This window comes from Zosterops lateralis (genome assembly GCF_965231275.1).
Source record: "Zosterops lateralis genome assembly, chromosome: 9".
NCBI lineage: Eukaryota > Metazoa > Chordata > Aves > Passeriformes > Zosteropidae > Zosterops > Zosterops lateralis.
The window spans coordinates 24,370,691-24,389,795 of record NC_139769.1 but is presented as its reverse complement, the minus strand read 5'-3'; the positions used below and the strand labels follow the sequence as shown (position 1 = coordinate 24,389,795).

Here is a 19,105-nt window from a genome sequence, read left to right as displayed (position 1 = left end):
TTCAGTATTGGGATGAGCAGCCAGGTGTCACCTGGAAAACCACATAGAATTCCAGCACAGGCTCTTTGTATGTTTTAATTTTTCCTGTTTAAAAATGGGAATGTGCAATCAAAGCATTTGTGTGGCCCCGTGGCTGGTGCTGTTCCCCAGGCAGGGACGAGCCTGACTTGTGCCTGGTTCCGAGGGGACTCCTGGGGCTCTGCCAAGCAGGAGCTGAGCAGGGTGGGGTGACAGGCCATGGAATGGCCTTGATGGGGCACCCAGCCCTCCCCAGCTGAAAGCCTTTCCTTATAACAGCAGGGGAATTGTTTCCAGGTGTTGGCACAGCTGGAAGCAGTCTGGGTTTGTCTGACATATCACAGTGCTGCTCATCACTCCTTGCACCCCTTACTTACCACGAGGAACCACATGGGAGTTCCTCTCCTGCTCTGCTTCCAGCTGGAGGAATTGTACAAACCAAAGGCACAGTGTGAGCAGGTCCCAGCAGTGGGGCCACCAGGAAAAGGTGTGGGAAGGTCCTGCTGGAAGCTGAGGGGAAGCAGATTAAGCAGGTGTTGAGTCCCAGGTGTTTCCCTTGGCCTCCCAGGTGGAAAAACTCCAGTCTGCCCCAAAATCTGGAACAGTCTCTGAAAGGACACAGCTCCATCAGCTGTAACAAAACCTTTTTCTACGAGTTTGACTTCCAACAGCTTGACTTCATTGTTCTTTTTATATACAACTGGTGTATGTGGTGTTTCAGGCAGGGAGGCCAGGGCCAGTGGGGCAGGGCAGCAGTTCTGGCTGTTGGGTTGATAGTTCAGAGTCCAGGGTGTTATTCCAGGCTCTGCAGTTTGTTACAGGTAAGTAAGTGGGAGTCTGAATTTGTTATCCCCATTATATTTAAGTGAAAATGGGGAAGTTTAAATAACATAGAGGCATTTTGACTGTGTCCAAAGAAACTGCCAAAAACTAATTAACTTGATTTATATAAACTGCTTTTAGTGAATTGTGGTTCAAAAAATGGTTTTATATTAAAGACTAAATGAACACTGCCTATATGCTGCACCAGGCTAAAAATGCAGGTTTATGTTCATCATTGCAATGAAGTAAATGAACAGGAAGCCCCACTCTGGACTGCACCTTTGATTTAGCTGGTGAAATTACACGTGCTGAATATGCAACTGTTAATTAGCACAGCCATACTCTGTATTTATACTCTGTACAGTGAGCAGAACAATCCCAGGCAATGTTGAATCCATGTACTCAGCCACACTTGCTTTCAAAAGTCTCAGAATGCACAGGCACCTTTTGAGAGCATGGCAGTCCATCTAAATATCATCCAGAACTTTATATCACCAGAGTAGGAGGGAATTTGAGGAGGAATAGTGAGTAAGTGTCCTTTGAAAGAAATTAGCTCTTAAATGGAGTTGTCATTCCTTTGCACAAGTAACTGTCTGGAGGTTTGGACGTGAAGCAGCTGGGAGTTTTCAGCTGGGAATGTTTTTATTGATGGGTTTTTGTTACATGAGTTCATAGAAAGCATTTGACTGTGAGAGCCTTGTAAGTGTCCTTGGTTCCTTGGAGCCCTGAGAGCACCAGGACATGACCAAGTGCAGGATCAAACCATGAGGTGCAGATCAAATGTTTTCACTCAGAGAATTCCGCTGATCTGTCAGTGCTCAGTGCCACAAATGGAGCATCTTTGTTCCCATGCTTTTTGACATGGACATCATCTTCTTGGTAGCTCTTTTAGTGGAAATAGAGTTATTTTTATATCCTAGAGCCTCTGGTCATTACTATCTCAATACAGCAGCTAAAGTTGTGTTTTTTGTTTTTGTTTTTGTTTTTTTCTTTTTTTTACTTGCATATTTAGGTGAAGATGTCAGATTTTATTAAAAGGTTAACTCTCCTTGCCATCACCAGCTCATTTTTAGTAACTGCTTTCTCCACCTGTCAGTAGAGCAGCAGGCATTACCTTTCAGGGATCCCAGAACTCCACATGGATTTAGGGGGCAGCATTTTGGTGGTGGCCTACCTCAGATAACTGTTGTGTCCTTCCTTTTGGAGTCCTTTTTGTTCCATTTAGTTCTGCTTCACCTTTGAAACCATCACAGGAGCCATAGCTTTGTTTACAGAACTGAATCAGGCAAGGTTGACCTTTTGGGAAAGAGGATTAAATTGGGGGGGACAGTTTTATTCAGGTTATTTTCTCTTTGTGTTCCTTTATGAGGACATAGGCTTTAGTTTAACCTGTTCATATCATTCTGGAAAGAATTCAGTTTTCTGTTACTATCATCTTAAAAAGCAAAAAGAATGTATTCATCAAAAAGAAAAACCCTTTTGGAAAGGGGAGAGAGTGTTCTTCCCAAATGTTTGGAAGTCTGCATATGAAATATTGCTCCTAGACCATTAATCAGGAATCACCCTTTGTGTATAGCATTGTACATTTCTTTGTATGGTATTGAACACTGAAAAATTCAGGAATCACAGCTGCAACTAGCACTTGCTCCATGCCATGTAATTCAGATCAGTCAATTATTTTCTCATTTGATCTTAGAGGAATCTTCTTAATTGTTTACATTTATTATTTCTTAATGAAGTTTGAGAATGAGCCCAGCTCTGGTTCTCTTCCTCCTGCCAGTGTCCCTGAGTAGGCACCAATGAGTGAGTTGAGAGGTGAAAAACAGGACATCTTATGCAACAGGCGTCAGTCAGAACATAAAAAACAAACCATTCTGTGAATGAAAATTGTATGTTCAGATTTTATAAGATTTTTGGTTTGTTTTATTTTTTTTTTAGCCAGACCAATTTACAGCCGTATATTTTCTTATGGAAGATGTCTAATAACAGGTGCTGTAACACTATTGTTGGGTTTTACTCTCTGGTGATAAGTGTACACAATATTTCTAAGGGCAACTATGTACTGTGATGTAAAAGTCTGGGCTAAAATGTACATAAGCCGTGTACATAATTGTGTACTTGATTATAACTGCTGATTGTAAAGATTTAATAAATTGTAAATATTCTGGTCAAGCTGTGCTGAACTGATGCTCATTTCTGCATTGCTGCTGTTGAGGCAGTCACACCAATCCTTCACTGGCAGCATCAATGGAGGATGGAGCAGGTTCATGGCTGCCACCCTGGAGAAGCCTGGAATTTTTCCCTGGGAAGTTGGCTGAACCCAGAGGTGTAGGAATAACCAAAACATCACCTTTTCAGTCTAGAACTGAAACTGGACAGGCTATCAGCAACCAGATGTAACTGGACTGTTTAAACCTCTCTTCTCTATATCGGGCTTGGGTGTTATTGTTTTATTTTTAAAACCCAGAATCCAGACCCTCAAAAGTTTATTTTGACTGCTGCACCTGTTTTGTTTATATTGAAAAAACCAAGTCTCACTTGGGCTTGATGAGGTGAGTCTTGGAGGGATGTATCCCTCATCCTTCCTCTCTTATGAGCTCTCCTCTACCACCTCTATTCCTGTAAATTTTTCCTCTCTGGAAATTAGGATTAAGAAAATTAGGATTAAGATGCAGGAGCCCTAAATTCAAATTCTTGTTCAAGTGCTGAGCGGTGTTCATGATATGAAGTAGAAACCATTGCCAGCCTTGCTCAGGAAGTGCTAAATTCCTTCATCCTACTGTTTCCTGTGTTCTGGGAACATCAGCACTTGGGGACTGGAGTATTTTGGATCAAAGGCCCTTTCTGCCTCCTTTGAGGAACAAGGGACATCTGTAAGTGTCCTGCACCCAGTTCAGAGTTCATCAGAGGGTGCTGCCCGTGCAGGCAGAGGGATGTGGCTGCTTCAAAGGCAAAAATAAAACAGAAGTGACAGCCAGGGTGGGCTGTGCCCCTCCCTGTATTTCTTTTATAACAATAAATCAGGACTGCTGTGTTTATTTTGGGGTCTGAGCAGGTTCCTGACACCCCCCTAGGATGCTCCTTGCATGGATGGATGCCTGAAGGACAAGGGAGGCATGGTGGCACCAAGTCCTCACCCCTTCTATTAAAACTGTATTTATTGATTTATGCAGGGGTTGTCTTGAGGGCCCATTGCTCAATTGTCCCACATTTTCCATGTGGGTCACCCAAAGGTGTGACACCCCTCACCCAAAGGACTTGAGCTGCTCTGACTGAAATTCAGCCACGGCTGCTGCTCATCCCATCAGTCACATCAGCTCAAAGCTGCTGTGGCAGGACTTCAATTTTCTCTCAAAGTGCTCCATGAAAAGGTAATGTTAATAAATGTTTCCAGCTGGAATGGAGCCTGTAAAACACTGTTGACCTGAGAGAGTTCACCCAGGCTATTAATGCCCAGCACAGGCAAATTCATCTTTCCTGATGCTTTGGTGGAGAGCAAAAGCATGATGGTGGATGGGCTGGGGCTCCTGCAGAGGAATTTTAGCCAAAATGGTGCCACAAAGCCTGTGTGGTACTCACTGGTACCCAGAGGAGTTTTTGGGGAGCAGTGAGACTACCCTGGGACATCTCAGATGCCTCACTGGCTGCCACTACAGGACAGACCTGATGGCAGCAGTGCAGGGCAGAGAATGAGAAGCAATCCAGAAAATCAGATTCATCCTTTAAAAACCCAACCCAAACCCTTTCCCAGCATTTCTCTGCCCTTTGCCTGAGGCCACCATCAGTCAGGAACACGGGGCTGGGAAGGATTTTGGGCACAGGCCTCAGCTCAGGGGATCCTGGGGGGTTCAGGAGGGGACACGGAGCAGCAACATGGGTGAGCTGGTGGTGCTGAATTTGATGCATTTCAAGATTTCCCTGTGGATCTCCTGGCAGGCAGGTTGATGGTATGAGATGTGCTTGAGGCTCCCCTCTGCAGCAAAAGTCATTTCCCCATCGTTCCCTGGCCCAGAGCTCCTCAGGATTGAAGAAAATGAGCCAAGAAGGCTTAGAAAGGCCTAAAGGGGAAAAAATCCAGGCAAAAGCTGCTCAGATGAGGACAGAAAAGGCATCTCTGCCCTGTGCTGGCTCTCCAGAGCTTTTATGTAATGGAGCACGTGGCTCCCCACGTTCCTTGTGGGGCTGGACACGGGTTCTGTGACTGCCAGGCTGGAGCATCTCCCTCAAATGATGTCAATCTTCACTGCACTGGCATTACAGCATCATAAAAAATTAAAGAGCTGCTATTTTGGGTAGCAGCTCTCTCCGAGTCAGTGAATAAATGCAGCTCCATATGACTCACTCCAGGGGATTATTAATAGACACAAAAGCAGAATGCCAAAACCCCAGGAATATGCTCTGTTCCCACACGGAGCTTTCTAGCTTCTCACAGCAACTGCTCTTGAGAACTTTTTGTCTCAAAATTTAATTTAATGTACTAAAAGAATCCAATATATAAATTTCCCATGGAACTCGCACCTCGAGGGCTTTAGCAGGGGTTACTCTGCAGGGATGGAGGGTGGCTGCTCCACGTTTCATCCAGGATGGAGAAAGGGAGTCATTTCCAGATTTCCAGAGGGAAGAATCATAGGCTTCTCCTTTTGCTGCCAAGGGTGTCTGTCCATGAGGCTGGTATTGGAGTTGGCTTTTATGAAGGAGGTTCACAGTCCCACATGTGTTGATGGTGAAGGTAATGATCCTGAGGATGATGATGGTGATTCTCCCATCTTCAAACTCAAAGTGAGCATTTCCCTGGATGTCATGGGTAGATGCGTGCAGCTAAATTGGGAAAAAAAATAAAATTATGAAACAAAGACATGAACATCTTGGAGTTCTATCAACTTTCCTACCTTGCAGTACTCTGAGCTGGGGTTTCTTTCCCTTTGCCACAACAGCACAGTAACAGGAATTTCACTCAGTGCTTACCCAACTTATTGGATATCTGATCTCCCCAACATCAAAGTAAATAAGGTGCCCTTCCAAGGCCATCCCTGCATTTCTTGTCTCCTCTTCCCTGAACACCTACAGAATTAAATTAAACATAGACAGATTTCAGGCTGAAAAAGGAGCATTGTCCAGCAGTACCAGGACCCAAAGCAGGGTCTTGCAGCGTTCAGTTCTCCAAAGAGCATCTTCCATGAAGCCACAGTGGCAGAAGTGCCATGAAACTGTGCTTTCTCAGTTAACCCCCTAAAAATTGCCTGTACCAGAGAGTGCCCTTGGCTGAGATCAAAGTTTTTGATTTTCCAGAATGCAAGTCCTGTTACTTCCCCCCTGGGCTGGGGCTGCCCCAGACAGGTAAAAGCTTCTTCAGCACAGGGATGTTGCTCAGACACCCCAACACCCCATAAGGGGCCTGAGTCAGGGCACTGGTTTTACAGTAATGGAATCCCAGAATGGTTTGGACTGGAAGGGACCTTAAAAATCCTCTTGTTTCATGGGCAACCTGGAACAAGGTTGCCTCCTGCCATGGGCAGGGGCACCTTTCACCGGCCCAGGTTGCTCCAAGCCCCATCCAGCCCGGCCTTGGACACTTCCAGGGATCCAGGAGCAGCCACAGCTGCTCTGGGCACTCTGTGCCAGTGTCCCACCACCAGGGGAACTGGAAACCACCCTTTTTGTGCAAAGCCCATATAACATTTGCTCTTTGACAGACACACACATCACCCAGCCTCTCCTTTCCTGAAGGTCTGGTGTGTCAGCCAGGCTGATCTGGAGTTGAGTCATTGCTAACTCCAAAATGAAAGAGACAGGAAATTACTGTTTTACAGACCTAGTAAAACCAAAATAGCTGAGAACAGAATATTTATCTCCAGGCCGATTCTCATGTGATGACAGCGATGTCTTTGGAGTTCAATCACATCTCCTGGTGCTTCATGGACCTCTTCTTCTGTCTCATCATCCAGAGTTTCCATACCTGCTGTACTCTGGGGCCAGTCACCAGCCTGGGTGTTCTTACAGCAAGAAAGAGCCACACAGCAAAAAATCCTGGGCTGCTGCTGCTCCCTGCCCTGCAGCCAAGGCAGCATCCAGCTCTGAGGCCAGAGCCCACCCCAATGCACACAGGGCTCCTGGGCTGAAGATCTCACCCCCTGTTAAAGCTGCTCCTCCTGCTCTTGACGAGAGCATGCAGAGGTGCAGTGAGCCAGCCTGGAGCTGTGCACCCATCCCAGGCCACCAAGGGCTTGTGGCAGGGAAGGACACAGAGATGGCTCTGCTGGATCCTGGCAGGGAGAGTAATCCAAAAGAACCAAAGCTCTGACTGAATGTAAGGGAAGAAATTAATGGTAATTGGGGGGTGGAGGGGGCTGGGAGGGGGCACAGGTGAAGTGAACTCCCAGTGATTAAACAACACAGCTCAAGGCTGGGCCTGGGATAGGCAGCACCTCCCCAGTTCCCCTCCCAATGCTTGGGGCAGGCTCCAAGGAGGAAAAACCAGCACCACTCCAAGGGCTCTGGACAAAGGAGAAAGCACTTCAAGGGAAGAATGTTGATTGCAAAACCCCTTCACCACAATTTTCTCCAAGATCCCAGAAAATTATGTGGAGCTCAGGAAATACTGCAAGAGCCTCCTAAAGATAACTTTAGGCCTCAAATCACTTCCCTGGCACCTCTTTTGAGAGGAACCTTGAAATCCCATTTACAGCCAAGCACAGCATACCAGATAGGAGCAAGTTTTCCTTCTCTTCCCAGCCTCCTCCTTTCCATGCTGCTGAATGTATTTTAGCAGAGCAAAGCAATGAGCTCCAAGGGGATCTGCATTTTCACCCAGAGTAATCTTCTTATATTCTTACAGACCTTCAGCTGCCACATATATTTAGACTTCTGACAAAATCTGCCAGGATTTTGCAAAGGTGGAAGAATTACAGCAGGTTCCAGCAGCACGACAGCTCACCCAGGCCTTCAAATATTGCCATCTACAGGTGCAGCAGGGAGGCTGTAACTCATCCAGAACTCTAAAGCACCTGCTGCTGGTTGCAATACAAGCACAGGTAAGATGGGAATTGCTTTTCCTCTCTCACAAAACGTCCACTGATGTGCAGGTCTCCATTGCCAGCAGCAGCAGCAGCAAGGAAAATATTTTAAAAAAGAATTATTAAAACTAAGAGGTGGCTAAAAGAAAGATCTCAGTGTGTCTAAGACAGTGTTTGTGTGGGGACATTTACACACAAGATGTTCAGCACCTCGACATGGAAATGTTTGAAAAGAACAGACCCAACGCCATCTCCCTTGCACTACTGTGAAAGCTTCCCAAAGTGCTTTGCAGAGAAGGGTTTGTGGGACCAAGCCCCAGGACTCTTTATTAATTAAAGTGTTTTAAATAATTGAAATGCACAGTCTCTCGACACTCCCAAGTGTAGTCACCTGCTCAGGAGCTGGTGTAAATTATGGAAAAAAATCATATCCAGGAGGAGAGAGACATCACCATGAAGAATTCATCACAAAACCCAGCAGCTCTGTAGCACTGAGAGGTGCCATAGCCCCAGGAACAGTGATGTGATGGCAGGGAGGCACAGAAACTGTCTCCAGGGGGGTCAGGATACTTGGGAGGGGCTGCCTGGCCAATGCAGCTGCCTAAATGAGCAAGGGCTCAGGGAAATCAGAGCTGGCTGGTGGCTTTTGACCATTAATAGGATAAAGCTGAATATGCCACAGAGGACCCTGACACTGAGCTTTTATAGGGAAAGCCGTTGAAGCTCTTGGTTTGTCTGAATCCTGGAGTACAGCAACCACTGGGCTCAGACTGAGGGGCCGGCTGTCTGGGGTGCCTGCAGAGCTCAGAAACACCTTCTACCTTTAGGAAACAGCCTCACAGCTGCTGCTTGGAGAGCTGCTCCTGCTGGATGGGCTCACACACAGCCCTTCAGGAACACCAGCAGCTCCCAGGTCTGTCCCCACTGCTCATCTCCTGCCCAAAAGCCAAAAGTAAATCCAGTGCAGGGATGGCAGCAGGAGGGAGCTGGGGGTTTCTGCAGATATTCCAGGTACAGCACAGTACTGATGGAGAATGAAATCTGATGTGGGCTGTGCAGGCCCATTCAGAGAGAACATTCAGGGAAACCTCTTTAGTCAAGAAATTCAGCAAAAACTTAGATATTTGCAGAGGTCACAGGTGATCTTTGAGGGACTTAAGAGTATTTAGAGGGATCTGATTTTCAGAAAGCCCAGTGAAAAATGGCCAATATTTGGGCTGACTGCCCCTCAAGTGTCAGCCACATCCTAAAGAGATGCTGTTAATGCACCTTCAGTCTGTCCACACCCACCCCACAAATGAAATCAACACAATGACAGCAAACCACACTGACAAAGCTTCTCCACTGGATGCAGCGCAAACCCTGTCCTCTTATGGCATCAAAACTGGAAGAAATATCAGCACAGGTAACAATCTTCTTTGAAATAATAAATACAAAAGCTGTATTTTTTCCTTTTTTTTTTTTTTTAACTCATGACAGCATTTGTTAAAAATATTACATCTGCTTTTGAGAAGGTAATATCCTCTCCATTTAATATGGAAAAATAAACTCTACAGGACACACAACACATCCCCCCAGTTGGCACAGAGCTGCTTTAAGAGATCAGATCCACGGGACACATCAAGGCAGAGGAGAGGTTTGGTCTTCCTTGTCCCCAGACTCTTAAAAGATCATGTTGTAGGAATGGTAAAAGACAAGAATACATAAAAAACAGTAAAATGTTTATTTTCTTAGAAAAAAAGAGATTCAAAATGATTGTGATCACACTCCCATTCGTGCTCAGCAAAGCCAATACTGCAAGCTTAGTCCTTGATTAAGATACCTTTTAAATGAAACTTTTTTTCCTCTTAAATTACAAGTTCCTGCTCCTGTATCACTTCCAGTATTTCAGTGATAACATGCTTTTAATGGATTATAGTTTCTCAGCTTCTTCTCAGCTGAGAAACAAGGCCTGCCATGGCAAAAAACATCCCATCTCCAAAGCTTGGAATCACCAGCACTAACAAGCACTCCGGCCCCACCACAGACGGACACACAGCTCAGGGGTGTTTCTTAGATGCTTGGATGTTCACTTATGGAAGCTTGGTATAACACTACCTCATCTGATAGAAAACGGGCCAGAAGCCTCAATAAAATCAACAACGTCTTTTGGATTAACTTTTAAGGATTTGCTGCATATCTGGACACAGAAAAAAGTGAGAAGTTGCAACAAGTTTTAACTAGCAGCAACGAAAACAGTTCCTTACGAGTTCTTAGCAATATTCCTCATGTGTTCATTAGGAAACACTGTAACTGAATGGAGCATATAATGTGGAAATGGTCTTCTTCTGTTATGGAGTGCTGTTCACTCGAGCAGACGTCCCAAAGGTTGTATCCAGAAGGCTGGGTTGGATCTATTTACACTGGAGGTGCTCCTGGGGCGAGGGCAGAGCTGGCACTATGTGACATCCTCCTCCTCCTCTGAACAGTAGTCACGACCCTGCAGGAACAAAGGCCAGCCAGTTGGTACATGGAGACAGCACACAGGAATAAACCCAGGGAACACTTACTGAGAGCAGCTCTCTAAACTTGGAGGGGTTAAGTTCAGAGCTGGGCAGAAACCTTAGACACAGGGAATTTGTAGGAAACCAGGACAGGAGACACTTCGCTTTCTGTCACCATTAATCTCATAAACATCATCCCCCACATACTGAATTCCAGGGAGATCCAACAAACTGATTTACAAACCTGCCTTATGTAAAGACCCGCCTTGATGGACACAGGCCCAAGATTTGTTGTGAAAGGATAATCTCCGAGGCAAAAGCAACAAAGCACATAATCCTATGAGCAACACAAGGCAGCTGCTGTGAAGAATCCCTCATCTGATAACCCCAACTGAAGTTTAACCCCACAGCAAAAGATACCATTTGTATTGAAATGATGCTTGGACTACAGGGATTCAGCCTAAGCCTCACAAAACATGGATCTCTTATCAGTCATGTTATGCCTTCTATCCCATCCCAAACACAGGTGTGGAGCAGCATCTCTCTGGGAATTCCCCTTGGGATGGTCTGGAGAAGACACATCCATCCCTCCCTACCCAGCAAGAAATGACCTGCTGGGAGCCCCTGTCTTTGTTTCCCTGCACAAAACCAGCTGGAGCTGAGCTGCTCAGTATAAGCCACCAAGGGTATCTTGCACCAATCAAGTGCCTCAAAATCCCAACCTCTGGACTATTTCCCATTGTTCCTGTGTGCTGGGTGTGTCACCTGAGCACCTGGAGAAGGAGAGACAGAAAGGTTAAAAAAAAAAAAAAAAAAAGACAAAAAAAAAAAAGGGGGAGAGATGTTTCTTAACATAGATCAGTTTATTTGGGACACACAGCTGGGCTGTACACCAGGAACAAAGGCCCCAGTGCCAACGGTGGGACTGCAGAGCTGGCTTTGCTGGAGCCCAGACCCAGGAATGTGCAGTGCTCTGGCAATTCCCTGTGGCCCAGCACTTAGAGCAGAAGGGTTTTCTAAGTACGTTAAAATAACCCCCAAGAGACTCATCAGCCCAAATTCTGACTCGGCAATCACTGACCCAGAAAAAAAGGGGAAAAAATTTACATTTTTTGAACTCTAAGCTGTGATTCAAAAAGAAGGAATGCTGAAATTTTTTGCAGTGAAGCACAAATCTGTCAGTTTTCTCCAGGCCAGGGACCACATTTGGACAAATCCAGGAGATTGAGCTGGTGATGACAAAGGCTTTGTCCAAAATGCTTCAGAGCTGTGAAAGGCAGCAGCAGTGACTGAGGGCTGAGCTCAGGGCACTTCCAGGACATCCATTTACCTGCTCCAGAGGGAGCCCCGTGGTCCAGCACTCCCCAGTGGTGGCCATCACTGCTATTAAAGCCTCAAGCAGACCCAAATGTGACAGAAGAAAAGCCATCCTGCCTTTTCCCCCTCCTACTCCTCCTCTGCTGTTCTTCTGCTTCTGGGTTTGCTCTGTGGCTGCCAAGTGCATCAGTTCTCAAATGGATGCCAAGGAATTGCTCCAAACCAAAGTGCTGAGCAAGTCCTGGCCATGGCACAGACACACCACCTCCCACCAAGGCCTGAAGGCCACCAGGAGCTGGGCTGATCCTTCCAGACATGTCACTTCCATCTGCACACTGCTGGGGATAGGGACACATCCACACCCTTTTGGTGACCAGGCCAGCTCAGGTGATGCCCACACTGTGGTGAGTCCCAACACAGCTTTGGTCTGAACGTTATTCCCCAAGTGCATTTTTGTCAGTAACAACAAGGGCAGCACTGCTCAGGAAGATGAGAGAAGGAATAAAGCGCCCTTGTCATCACAGCCTTCCCTGCTGCACCAAATCGAAGACAAGGGTTGTGCCCTTGGTGCTCCTTGGGCAGACAGGCAGAGGTGGGCAGCCACTCCCTGCTGGCAGAGGAAAGGCAGCTTCAGCCCCAATCCAGGGAAATACTTTAAAATGTCCATTTTTGACCCGTTGGTTGGTTCAGAGGATGTCTGACAGATGCTGGAGGAGATGATCCCTTGATCACTGAGAGGCTGCTGTGCTTGAGATGGGCATTTATCCTGGTGGGGCTGGGAACACTAATGGGAAATGGTCAGCTGAGAGCTGGCAGAAACTACACTGCTCTAGTGAAGTGTCCCTGCTCGCTGCAGGGCTTGGACCAGGTGGCCTTTAAAGGTCCTTTCCAACCCAACCCAACCACTCTCTGATTCTATGATTCCACAGCTGGCAGTCAAATTCTGTCCAGGGGAGCAGGCTCCTGCATCCAGAGGAGCCAGAGGCACAGAGCAGGTGGCTACTGACAGGAATGTATGGCCCACCCACAGACTAAGTGAGCTGTGGGTTCAATCTCTGCATGAGCCATTCACTTAAAGTTGGACTCAATGATTCTTGTGGGTCCCTTCCAGTTCTGTGATTTCTGAGAAGTTCTAATGATTGAAAGTAAATGAACCATGTTGAGGAAGATGAGAACTGTAATATGTGCCTCCAAGTCCAGCTAATTCCTGAGGAATCCTATCTCCCATCTCTGCAGTTTCAAAATACAAGTGCCAGCTTTCATATCCGCAGAATACCACGAGTGTTTCTAAACAAGTGAGTGAATTTAAGGTAAATTAAAAAGCAGCCTGATGCTCTTTTCCTGCTGCCTGCACCCAAACCAGAAAGGCTCATCCCCCATCTCTCCCCCAGCTGCATCTCCAAAGTGCTCCCCTCCTGATGCCCCTCCAGGGGATGCTCATGATATCCTTTTAGGGAATAAAAAGAGAAAGAAAAAAATCGCAGGAAAAAGGCCTTTTCCCCATTGTGTGGGTGACAGGCCAATAAACAACACCCGGGGCTCAATGGCCCCTTGTGCTGGAGGACTGGGCCAGGCAGGGGAGGGACAGGAGGACAAGGATGGAGGGGAAGCAGGGGAGGGACAGGAGAGAGAAGATGCAGAGGAGGGAGAGAAGGAAGGGGAGGGAGAGGTGGGAGGGGAGGAAAAGGAAGCAGGAGAGGCAGAGGAGGGAGAGGAGGCAGAGGAGGGAGGCAGCAGCCCTTTCCCCAGCGGGCTGGTGGGGCTGGGGACACAGTGGCCCCTTTGAGGGGCCTGGCTGGGCAGCCCCCGCCCCGCTCCGCGATGGGAACCCTTTTCATCAGCCTGGTTTTGTTTACAGTGCTCCCAGAAAGGACGGGAAGAAAATGCCGGAGGCGGCACTAAATCATTGTATACTGTGCTAATTTTTTGTCCGTTTCTCGTTTTGTTAGGGAAAAATCAATGGAGTCATTAAGAGCAATCCACTTTGCTAATGAGTTTCAGCCTAATCACTGTGCCCTCGCATACGTTGGGTTGGCAGCCCGTTCCCAAGGGCACTCCCTCCATCCCATACAAGGAGCTGCTTTGTGTCCACTCCCCGCTTCCATGCCCGCTGCTTCTAACGAGGGATGCAGGGAGCTGCTGCCGGGCATCCTTCCCACGGGCTGGGTGTTCTCTCCCCGCTCCGGGGGCCAGGTGAGTGCACTGCTGGAGAAATCCCTGCACACCCACAGTGATATCCCCCACGGGGATGGCAACACCGTGTCCCAGGCTTGGGGTACCCATCAGAGCTCACATTATTTAGTCTCATTTTTGTCCATGAGCATGTTTGCATTGTGATTATTTTTCACAAACCACTGCAGCCACGCAGGAGACAGTTTATGATGGTGGGACCAGTGATGGTTTTCCTCTGGTACAGCTGCCCAGGGTTGTTTTGCCATGGTCCCTTTTGAACCACTCTCTTGTGGGGTTACAATCCCCCAATATAATCCCGGGAATTGCTTGTCAATTGTTCCATTACCCCTCAGCCTTTTCCCTACAGGGAGACAGTTGTCCATACACTCTGCCACAGCCTCCATAATAACATACACTTGGGGGAGGTAATTCCTCCAGGTCATTGTACTGCTCCATGTAGGATTCAGAGACAGCAGTTGTTTTCCCAACCATTTTCCAGGACAGCCATCATCAAGGTGTTTTTGCTAGCAAGCACTAAATGGGTAAATTTTTCACAGTCAAGACTTCGTATGTTATAGCTTTTAATTTTTATTTCTATTTAGTTCATGCAAGCCCTGGTGGGACAGGGCCCCTTCAAGGCAATGGACTTGAGCTCACAGGGCTGTGCCCAAGATCAACTCTGCTTGACCCTCCTGTGCAATTCATGGAATCCCAGAAAGGTTTGGGTTGGAAGGGACCTTAAAGCTCATCCCAGTGCCACCCCCTGCCATGGGCAGGGACACCTTCCACTATCCCAGATTGCTCCAAGCCCTGTCCAGCCTGGCCTTGGACACTTCCAGGGATCCAGGGGCAGCCACAGCTTATCTGGGCACTCTGTGCCAGTGTCCCACCATCACAGGGAAAATTTCTTCCCAGTATGTCATCTAACCCTGCCCTCTGGCAGTGGGAAGCCATTCCCCCTTGTCAAATGGTACTCCAGGCCCTTGTCTCAAGTCACTCTCCAGCAATCTGTCTATGTCCTTCCTGTGCTGCCATTTCTTTTCAGGGGTAACATGGAATTTGCACGGAGCCCTGTGGAATCAGGGTCCAAATAAATCTGAGATGTAGAAAGAAGAAAAAAAAAACAACCAAAGGCTGAAGAAACTTTAGGACAGGTTAATTCTTCATTACGTGTTTCACAGCAAATCTTTTTGAGTCCAAATGTGACATCTGACTAAATTAGTCCTTGATCTATCAGACTGGAGAGAACCCAGGTCATTAATTTACTTGTCTGAATACCAACACAAATGGTATTTAGGACAGATTAACCAGATTTATCCCACCACAGGAGTGCGGTGATTGGCCCAGTCCCAGTTGCAGCCACTGGAGCCCATTTCTCCTCTGCTGAGCACAGCAGGTCTCAGATTTATCCAGCAGCAGCAGAGTTTCCTTTAGGAGGACTGTTCAGTCACTCTTCGCTTCCTTCTCTGGTTTCCAAAGCCATATTTCTGTGTATTTCTGCCTTCATCTCTCAGATCAAGCAAATCACTTGTACTCCTGACCCACATCTTTCTAATTCACTCCAGGGAACGCTCTCCTCGAGCTTAATTGCTGCTATTACCTGTTGCTCATCCTCCACTGGAATATATTTCTGTGATTTCAGGCTGATTTTCAATAAATGATGATAAGGCTGACTGCAGATGAGCTGCCTCCTTCCCACTGCCTATCTCTGTTCCATTTCCCCCTGAACTCTGGAACACACATGTGCTTTTTGTCTCCCAAAGCAAAGCCCATGACTCCACTCACAATAACTTCAGCGAGTGGGAAGCCCCAGGAGGACTCACTGCAGCTGCTGGCAGATGTTGGGAACATTTCTGAGCCTGTTCTGCCACCACTCAGGGCCTTGTGCTGAGTGCACACAGGTCCTCGGTCTTCCCCTTTGCTCTCCTGTCCATGGTCTGCCACAGGTCAGAAAGTGTTTGGACAACACTTTTAGGCATGCGGTGGGATTCTTGGGATTGTCCTGTGAGTTGGAATCCATGGTCCCTGTGGATCTCTGCCAGCTCAGGATATTCTAACTACAGCTACAGAAACTACAGCTTCTCATGCTGTCAACTGCTCAGCTCTCTCCAGCTGCTCCCAGTCTCCCACCTAACCTGTAACTCCGGCTTCCCATCAGGTCTTGGGAGTATTTTTACCTCAGGTTCTGGTGTTTCTGAAAGGATTGGGTTGACTCCAGCAGAACCAGTATCTAAACTTTCACATTCTCAGTCAGCCCTCATCCCAATATTTCTTCCTTCCAGCAAACCCTGTGAATGGCATTACCACCCTCACAGGCAGCTCTGTACATGCCAGTTCAGCCCCAGCTCCTGAAGCAGGCACAGACTCAGAGACAGAGCAGATGTCCCCCCCAAACGACTCACAGTGTTTTGACACTGAATTTTGGTAGACAGAAGCTCCATGCTTCACGATATCCTGTTTTTACCTCTGGGTGACATTTGCAGGAGGCAGTGGAGCTTTGTAGGGGCAGCCAGGAATGTACTACCAGGGGCAGGACTTCAAGAGAAACTCTCCAGACTGTTTCAATAAGGCTTTTCTTGATCTGCAGGACTCATAAATACTTCCTGTTTGCAGCTGATGAAACACCAGCCCTTGTTCTTTCCATTTCACACTTTTTGGCTGCAGGAGTTTTATTCCAGCTGCCCTCCCTGTCCATGGAATGGCTGTGCCATGTCCAAGCACCCCTGTCATGTTCCTGCCTAATGCTCACACCTCAGAGTTGTTGTTACACTTGGATTTGGTGACCCAGCACCCCTCGGGATCTCAGTGGAGCTTCGGGTGTTTTGCTCCTGGCTGGAGTTTCTGCAGCACAGCCCAGGGAGCAGCATCCCATCACAAACCCAACAGTAACCATGGGAACGCCACAGCGTTTGGGACCTCACCAGGCACAGGCAGAACCCCTCACACCTCTGCAGACTCTTTCAGCTGCCACTGGTGAGCTGCTCACTGATACCATTCTAAATGTTCCATTGCTGTCCCCCATCTCCCTGGAGAAGGGACTGGAAATGCTATTTATGGATCAGACAAACCCCCTTATATTTTCCAATCTTTCTGGCATTTGTGACAACACCTAGAAAAAAAGGGTTGTGAGCCAAGATTAATTAAACTCCCCAAATTTCTCTTATGAAGACTATTTCCTCAGGCACAGGAGGTCTCCAGGGAACACAAATCCCACATTCAGCTGCACATTAACTCCTGCCAATCCCATCAGCTGCTGGCAACTTGGTCTCTTTGACAGATAAACTGTGGATTTCCTCTGAACAATCTCCTGATCCCAAAAATAAATTATCCCTGAGATAATTAGCCCTGGAGACCACCTGGGAACATCTCTCCTCCCAAACACAGGAAACAGGGTCAGCTGCACCTCAGTGTGGCAGCTGGGGAATGAGGGTGTGAATGCCCTGCCACAGACCTCGGGAACAAAAATTAACCAAAATTCATAATTAGATACAGCCTGATGGCATTGTCTGGTCTGCAGATAAGATATATCTTTGGAAAGTCCACTTCACTGGAGATTCTGTGTTCAACATTATGGAAGGTGATGATGTCCATGAAACGCATGTGAATATTCATTGGGTGAAGGCATTTATTCAAAGGAGATACAGCTGTATTATGGATATGTAGAAATTATACTTTTAAATGCGTTAGGTTACATAAAATCTTACCCCTCTGAAATACTGGGTACAGAAATATTCTTCCCACGAGTCTATGAACTCACTTTTACTCTTCCCCTTTCTATCTTCTTTCATTTTCATAATTTTTATTTTTTAAGAGGAAAGTAACAAATGTGTGGCTTGGGACAAACACAAGATGCACCCACTCTGACAGCCAGGACCAGGAGTGCTGGAAAAACAGAAATTCAGAGCCATGCAAGTAAAAATTTCCCTTACACTCTGCAACCCAACATGACAACTTAATAGAACAGAAAAGAAAAACAGACTAGACTAGACTAGAAGTATTTCAGTTGGAGGGGACCTACAATCATCAACTGCCTAAGCACTTCAGGGCTGACCAGAAATTACAGCATGTTGTTAAGGGCATTGTCCAAATGTCTCCTGGATGCTGGCAGGCCTGGGGCATCCCAGCTCTTTGGGAAGCCTGTTCCAATGTCTGACCTCCCTTTCCATAAAGGAATGCTTCCTCATATCCAGTCTGAAACTGGGAGTACAAATTAGTGTACTGCTACTGAGGAAGCAAATATTTAACATAAAGCATTAAACAAGATGCAGGACTCCAAAGTAGACAGTGTAAAGAGTAAATTGGTGTGTGAACATCAGCCCCTCCATCTCCCTCAGCCACTTTCAGTGTGAGCTGTGCTCCAGCTCCTTCACTGCTGTCTCACAAAGAAGTCAAGGGTGTCATTTAAAAGGTTTCTGAAACACACAAAAGCTGCTCTCAGGACAGCTGAGATATGCAAAGAATTATTCATCCTCTTCTTCAAAACATCTCCAGCACCATTATTTCACTGGCACAGCCCTGGGGCAGGGTTATCCATACTTATAGCCACACCATCCCTTGGAGCCAGTGGCTATTTCAAGGAGATTCAGCAAGAAATTCCTGGGATATCCCAGCTACTACCAGCATTATGATTCCAGTTGTCTCCCATTGTGATGAGATGAAAGATCAAATCAGGAATGAGGTAAAATCCCACTTTGTTCTTCACTTTTATCCAGCATGTCTATCCTGAACACCTGAGTAAGCCTGCCATTAATCCCAGACTGGTGACATTCCCACAAAACAAAGGATTCTCTCAGTACCTCCTGTGAACTCTTTACCTGGTCTTCTTTGACTTGAACTATCTAACCAAGGAGCTGGAAGGGAAATCTTGGCCAGACCCCTCCAAATCATGGAGAACACAGAGAGCTGCAGCAGGCAAGTCACTGTCCTCCTGATGCCTTAAGGTTTAGCTTTCATATTTTCAGATTCTGTGCTGCCCAGGGGTGCAGTTCTGAGCCTCATATTAGTATTAGTCAGCTCTTTTCAGAGAGTAGGGAGACAAAACAAATCCTTTTCCTGCTCAAGACCAAGGACAACTTTCTGCCCAACAGCACAAACAAGGGTGGCTGAAGGGAGGAACAAGAAGGATGGGACCTCACAACCTGGAGCTGGAATTGGCCAATTAAACCCCAATATGCAAATGGACCAAAACTTATAAAAGTGTGAGACCTCATGACCAGCCATCCATTTTGTGACCATTCTTAGTCCATCTTGGGTGTAGTCCTGGCCAGGCTCTTGTCCTGC

The 19,105-nt window shown here is 46.9% G+C and overlaps 1 protein-coding gene across 1 annotated transcript in view; it reads right to left on the bottom strand.

Moving 5' to 3' along the window:
- Positions 1 to 8,898: 8,898 nt before the first annotated feature.
- Positions 8,899 to 19,105, bottom strand: part of LOC310912911 (uncharacterized protein C1orf21) — a 112,828-nt gene continuing 102,621 nt past the window's right edge. The window contains exon 6 of the mRNA XM_083867894.1: positions 8,899 to 10,332. Within this exon, the coding sequence (XP_083724020.1) occupies positions 10,291 to 10,332 (42 nt within the window). The 3' untranslated portion in view covers positions 8,899 to 10,290. The remainder of the gene's footprint in view (positions 10,333 to 19,105) is intronic.